A 7,452-nucleotide genomic window follows, 5' to 3' on the forward strand; every position below is an offset into this window, starting at 1 on the left:
TATATGTGCCACATTTTCTTAATCCAGTCTGTCACAGATGGACATTTGGGTTGATTCCAAGTTTTTGCTATTGTGAATAGTGCCGCAATAAACATACGTGTGCATGTGTCTTTATAGCAGCATGATTTATAATCCTTTGGGTATATACCCAGTAGTGGGATGGCTGGGTCATATGGTACATCTAGATCCAGATCCTTGAGGAATCGCCATACTGTTTTCCATAATGGTTGAACTAGTCTACAATCCCACCAACAGTGTAAAAGTGTTCCTATTTCTCCACATCCTCTCCAGCACCTGTTGTTTCCTGACTTTTTAATGATTGCCATTCTAACTGGTGTGAGATGGTATCTCATTGTGGTTTTGATTTGCATTTCTCTAATGGCCAGTGATGATGAGCATTTTTTCATGTGTCTGTTGGCTGTATGCAGAGAGGATTTATTTTTATGTGTAAGTTTGTAATACATCAGAAATTTATTTGTGAATTTTAAGGGGAAATATTGAATATAATTTTTTTTAAATGGATAGCCATCATTTATTACAATAGACTATCCTTTTGCCCATAATTTAAAGGCCAGCTTTTTGATGTAACAAATCAGCACATGTGCATATACTTGTTTCTGAGCTTTTTTCTGTTCTCCATATTGCTGTTTGTCTATTATTATCCAAAATCACACTTTTAATTGGTGTTAACATTCTAAAGGCTTTGATGATACAGTTACTCCCTTGCTTCCTTCAGAGTTTTCTTACCTGACCACTTGATAGAAAACATAGCCGCATCTCACTCTCTAACTCCTTTCTGTTGCTTTATTTTTCTCTAAAGGTTTTGTCCCAAGCTGACGTCACACATAGTCTGTTGATTGTTAATGTGTTTTCCTACTCCCTTCACTAGCACATAGCTCCTTTAGTAACAGGCCTTTCTCCATATTCCTCACTGCTGGCTCTGTAGCACCTAGAAAAGTGCCTGACAGCCAGGCAGAGCAAGAGTCCAAATAATACTTGGTAAATGAATGAATGGATATCTGGTGGGGCAACTTCCTCATTGTTTCTTTTTCAAAATTATCTTTGCTATTCCACTATATATATTATTCGATTTGACTTTAAAAAACAAACTTTCAATTACTTGAAAAATGGTGCTGGTATTACATTAAATTTATACATCAATTTGGGAAAAAATTACATTTTTTGAAATAATAATGTGTTTCCCCATGAGAGAACATGGGAACAAACGCATGCTATATTTCACCATTTATTAAGATTTGCCACTAGGTCCTTCAGTTTTATTTTTGCACACCTTTGATTAAGTTTGTTTTAGTAACTTTATGAGTTTTTTTGAAATCGTGAATGAGATTTAAAAGATTTTCTTAATTTTCTTCAGGTACTTGGCATACCTGATGAAAATGGTAACAGGACTTATTGAAAACAGCTGTCTCCTGCCTCACATCCTGTTCCTTCTTCTTGACCCCCATTCTGTGTTCTGTACTTCTGATACAGCCACTCCTCACTATTCTAGCTGTTTTTTTCTGGTGTGTCTTTAATATAATGTGATTCACTACTTTTAGAAATTGGCTCTTGTCTTGCTACTAGGATGGATGGGACTTTGCTGGCTTGCACCCACCTCAGTCCCCTACTCCTGTTATTTTGTGTTTCTTCAACTATGGGCACTCTGCTTCCTCTTGAATCTCAACTTTGCCACATACTCTGAGGGTCTTCTCCAACTATCGGCAGTAAATAGTAGTCTGTCAGGCACCCATTGTCACTTGGACCTGGCTTAATTTTTACATGCTGCTTATCCTTTAGCTCTCACTTTGTGTGTGTGTGCGTGTCTGTCCATCTCCTCCTACTAGAATATAAGCTGCATAAGAGCAGGGACCTTGTCTTTCTTGTTCGTCTTAAATTCCCAGTGCATTAAACAGTATTTGACATATAAATCTTCTTTGCATAAATGAAAAAAAACAAAACATCATCTTCTATGTTGCCCATATGCCAAATTTCAGCTAATGCGAGGATTTTGTCACCGACTGTCAGCCACCTGTTGAATTTTTCTCAGCACTTGTCAGGTGACGTGTCCCAGCTCTGTTGCATAGTGGGTAGCACAATGGACTTTGAAGTCTACTGTATTCTACTTGCAAGTATTTTATATTGCGCAGCTTCAATTTGCCCATCCATTGTATCATGAAGAACACTTTTCTTATGAAGATTCAATGAGAAAAAAAAAATATATATATATATATATATAGTACCTGATATGTGGTAAGCACTTAATGAGTCAAGTTAATATTCTTACGAGTAGGAGTGTTTGGAACCAGAAGAACAGCATTAATATTTCCTCACTAACACATACTGAGACTTCTAGCAAGTTATTCCACCTCTTTGAGTATCTGTTTCCTTATCTGTAAAATGCAGATAACTGCTCTGAGGTTGTCTTGAGGGTTAAATGTGTTACATTCTTACATTCAACACATTTTTATTCAGCCCCTACTATATGCACTCTACTAAGTCCTAGGGATACAGCAGTGAATGAAATAGACAAGATTCCTGCTCTCTTAGAGCATATATTCTTCTAGGACAGGAGTTGGCAACTTTTTCTGTAAAGGGCCAGAGAGTAAATATTTTAGACTTTGTGGGCCATGTGGTCTCTGCTGGCACCACCCAGTTCTGCTGTTGTAGTGAGAAAAAAGCTGTAGACAATATGTAGATGAATGGATGTGGTTGTGTTTCAATAAGATTTTGTTTATTAAAGAAAAAGGTCATTGGCATGTAGGTCATAGTTTGCTGAGCCTTATCCTGAGATAGTAAACTTGTAAATAAGTTTATAATTATGAAGTTTATAATTATGAAATAAGTTTATGATTATGAAGAAAAAATAGAGTCATAAGATAAAATAGCTCTGTTACCCTGATTTTTTAACCAGGGAGGTGAGGAAAGAGCTCACTGAGTGGGTGGCACTTGAGTACAGACCTGAATGATGGGAAGAACAATTTGAGCAGACCACATGGCTGGTTCAAGAGGCAGGTGTAGCTGACATTTTGTGAAGAGCAGCCTGGAGGCTGGGGTGGCTAAGCCTGGGGAGGCAGGAGAGATTAGGTCCTCTCAGGTTTTGTGCTTAATGTGATTTGTGATATGAGTCCCTTGGCTCAATGTTAATACTGAGTGTTTGATGGCAGCAGAAGATGTTCAGTAAGCACTTCTAGAGCTGAAGATAGCTGTGCAAGTCTGTAGTAACAGGAATGTGGCTCTGAATTTGGAGCTAAGTGACTTGGAGCAAAAATCTGTGACTTTGAGTTTTAATCTATTAAGCCTCAGTGTTTCCATGCATAAAATAAAAACAACTACATTAAGGTCCATTACATTATCCTTCTAAGACTTAAAAGCAGATTTATTCTGGTTCTTGGCCCAATGCTTTGAATTTTGAGCTCTTTACCTTTTGAGAGTAGCTAGTTTTAATTGATTGGCTGTAGTTAGTATGCTGTGAATATATGCTCATAAATGTACTATCATAAAGATAATAAGAGCTGAGATTTATTGTTTACCATGTGCCAGGCACTGAGCTAAGTAGAATGGCAAGCTTCTGAGGAAGGTGTAATTTTTTCTTTCACTGTCAGTAACCAGTAAGTAGCACCTTATAGATGCCTCCTTTCTTCCACCCACTGCACCCTACTCCATCATCACTTTAACTGATGGCTACTGTTTTTTCAACTTAAGGGTAGGAGCTTCATATGGCTTTGAAGTGATATTCTGTTCATGGCAACACAACCCAAAAGCTAAGGTTAATTATTTTTCTTCTGGCTGGGCAGAGGATCCTTAATGAAAACCTTAGAGAAGCAATGAGGTAGAAGCAGATGTTTTGGCTCCAGCACAGTCCTGTCTGAAGAGTTGGTGGCTGTTAGCCACAACACTTGTACATGTGACTACTTATAAATAACGTTTTTTTAATTTTAATGAGCTTTTGTCTAAAACTTTATAATAATGCATGAAAAGTTTTGGGTTTTTGTTGGTTTTACATTTTCGTGGAGCACAGGAAATATTGAGGTATTCCTTGTACATTGGGAACAATTTAAGTAGGTAGGTAAGAATTTCTTCCCGGAGTTTTCTTCTTTATTTTAAACTTTTGCTCAAACTTGTGGATTTGTGTTTTGCTGTGGTTAAGTCTTGAGTGAGAAGTACATTTGCTCCACTAAGTAGTGGGCCATACGTGATCAAGAAACAGACTTCAGAGGACCATTTTCATATGGTTTCAAGGAATGTGTTTCTTTCTACTCTAGGGTCGTTTTGCCTCTGGCATGCTGGATGACAAGTCTCTGTGGACAGACATCCCTGTGAATTTTCCGAAGAATGGCTGGGCTGCAATTGGAACTCACTCCTTTGAATTTGCACAGTTTGACAACTTTCATGTGGAAGCCACACGCTAATACTTACAGGGCGTCATAGAATACTCTGGATTTTCTTCCCTTCTTTTTGGTTTTGGTTCAGAGCCAATTCTTGTTTCACTGGAACAGTATATGAGCCTTTCGAGGCTAAAAATAATGAAGAGTAAATGGGGAGAGAAATTTATTTTTAATTTATCCTGGAAGATTTCATTAGAATTAATTCCAAGGGGAAAACTGGTGAATCTTTAGCATTACCTGGTGTGTTCCCTAACATTCAAACTGTGCATTGGCCCTACCCTTAGGAGTGGTTTGAGTTTGAGTAGTACAGACCTCGAAGCCTTGCTGCTAACACTGAGGTAGCTCTCTTCATCTTACTTGCAAGCGGTCCTGCAGATGGCAGTAACTTGATCATCACCGAGGTGTATTTATGCATGCTGACCATGTGTCCAAATGAGCCGATGTCTTCAGCACAAGATGATGCTGCCATAACAGAAAGCTGAAGAGCACTGGAAGTAGCTTTTTGAAAACCACTTCAACCTGTTATGCTTTATGCTCTAAAAAGTATTTTTTTATTTTCCTTTTTAAGATAATACTTTTGAAATGCAGGACATGATGAGTGGGATGATTGAAAAAATGCCTCTTTAATAAACTACCTCTAACGCTATTTCTGCAGTAATAGATATTAGCAGATTAATTGGGTTATTTGCATTATTTAATTCTTTTGATTCCAAGTCTTGGTCTTGTAACCACTATAATAACTCTCTGTGAACATTTTTCCAGGTGGCTGGAAGAAGGAAGAAAACCTGATCTAGCCAATGCTGTTGTAGGCATTTCCTCTGCCTCATCTCACTGTGCTGTGGTCTGTCTTCACATGTGGCACTGGTAACAGACTCACACAGCTGATGAATGCTTTTCTCTCCTTATGTGTGGAAGGAGGGGAGCACTTAGCCATTTGCTAACTCCCAGAATTGGATCATCTCCTAAGATGTACTTACTTTTTAAAGTCCAAATATGTTTATATTTAAATATATGTGAGCATATTTATCATGTAGTATGATTTATACCAAGCATTAATGTGGCTCTAAGTAGCAAATCCGTTATTCATGTGGGTAAAGTAAATCTAGAATTATTTGTAAGAATTACTCATTGAACTAATTCTACTCTTTAGGAATTTGTAAGAGTCTAACATAGGCTTAGCTACAGTGAAGTTTTACATTGCTTTTGAAGACAAGAAGCTAAGTACTAGAATAAATAAGGTTACAGAGAAAATTTTTCAGTTAGAACCAAGTGATTTCCAGCTGATGTATCTAATATTTTTAAAACTAACATTGTAGAGTCATGATTTATTTACAATAAAATGTTCCCACTTTAAGTATGCAATTCAGTGAGTTTTGATAAATGGGTATACCCATGTAACCAACACTCCAGTCAAGTTTCAGAATATTTCCATCACCCCAGAAAGTTCTCTTGTATACCTGCTCAGTCAGTTCCTTTCACTCCCAATTGTTGGCAGCCATTGATACGAATTCTATCACTATAAGTTAGTTTTCTTTGTTCCAGAACATCATGAAAGTGGCATCATGTACTGTGTATTCTTATGAATAGTTTCTTTCCGTCAGCATAATGATTTGAGATTTGTCCATGTTGTGTGATTCAGTGGTTTATTCCTTCTTATTTCTGAAGAGTTTTCACACATTGTATGAATATACCACAATTTGTTTCCTCCCCACCAGTTTCTGCTATTACAATTAAAACTGTCCACATTTACAATCTTTGTGTCAAATATATTTCTATTTCTTTAGGATGAATACAGAGGAGTGAAATTTCTGGGTCTTATGTTAATTGTATGTGTAACTTTATAAGAAACTACCAAACTGTTTTCCAAAATGATGGTATGGTTTTACACTTCTATCAGCAATGTTTAAAAGTTCCAGTTACTCTGCATTCTTGTCAGTGCCTCGTGTTGTCATTCTTTTTAATTTTAACCCTTAATTGTGGGTGTATAGTATGTACATTTCTCTGATGACTAAAGCTGTTGAGCATATGTCATGGACTTAATAGACATTTATATACTTTGTTTTATGTAATATCTATTCAAATCTTTTGCTCATCTAAAAAAATTCTGTTGTCTTTTCTATTGAGTTATAAGAGCTCTTTACATCTTCCAGATACATGTTTTTTTTATAAAAAAAAAAAAAACAATGTTTTGAAAATTATTTTCTCTATTTCTACAAAGAACCTGATGGAATTTTCATTTTGATTACATTTAAATTATAGATATATCTGGAAAGAACTGATATCTGACTAATATGGACCCTTCAAATCCATGAGCAGTTACACCTTTTAAAAAATTTTATTTTACTTTAAGTTCTGGGATACATGTGCAGAAGGTGCAGGTTTGTTACATAGGTATACATGTGCCATGGTGGTTTGCTGCACCTATTGACCCATCCTTTAAGTTCCCTCCCCTCACCTCCCACCCCACACCCCCCAACAGGCCCTGGTATGTGTTGTTCCCCTCCCTGTGTCCATGTGTTCTCATTGTTCAACTCCCACTTATGAGTGAGAACATGCAGTGTTTGGTTTTCTCTTCCTGTGTTAGTTTGCTGAGGATGATGGCTTCCAGCTTCATCCATGTCCCTGCAAAGTACATGATCTCATTCTTTTTTATGGCTGCGTAGTATTCCATGGTGTATATGTATCACGTTTCCTTTATTCAGTCTATTGTTGATGGACATTTGGGTTGGTTCCATAACTTGGCTATTGTAAATGGTGCTGCAATGAACTTAACGTGTGCATGTGTCTTTATAGTAGAATGATTTATATTCCTCTGGGTGTATACCCAGTAATGGCATTGCTGGGTCAAATGGTATTTCTGGTTCTAGATCCTTGAGGAATCACCACACTGCCTTCCACAATGGTTGAACTAATTTACATTCACACCAACAGTGTAAAAGCGCTTCTGTTTCTCCACAGCCTTTCCTGCATCTATTGTTTCTTGACTTTTTAATATTTTTATTTTGACTGGCATGAGATGGTATCTCATTGTGGTTTTGATTTGCATTTCTCTAATGATCAGTGATGT

The 7,452-nt window shown here is 37.0% G+C and overlaps 1 protein-coding gene across 1 annotated transcript in view; it reads left to right on the forward strand.

The window, feature by feature from the left end:
• Positions 1-6,137, forward strand: part of GALC (galactosylceramidase) — a 55,919-nt gene extending 49,782 nt beyond the window's left edge. Inside the window, exon 17 of the mRNA XM_023205387.1 lies at positions 4,263-6,137. Coding sequence (XP_023061155.1) covers positions 4,263-4,409 — 147 coding nt within the window. The 3' untranslated portion in view covers positions 4,410-6,137. The remainder of the gene's footprint in view (positions 1-4,262) is intronic.
• The last annotated feature ends 1,315 nt before the right edge of the window (positions 6,138-7,452 follow it).

Source organism: Piliocolobus tephrosceles, chromosome 6 (assembly GCF_002776525.5).
Source record: "Piliocolobus tephrosceles isolate RC106 chromosome 6, ASM277652v3, whole genome shotgun sequence".
Lineage (NCBI taxonomy): Eukaryota > Metazoa > Chordata > Mammalia > Primates > Cercopithecidae > Piliocolobus > Piliocolobus tephrosceles.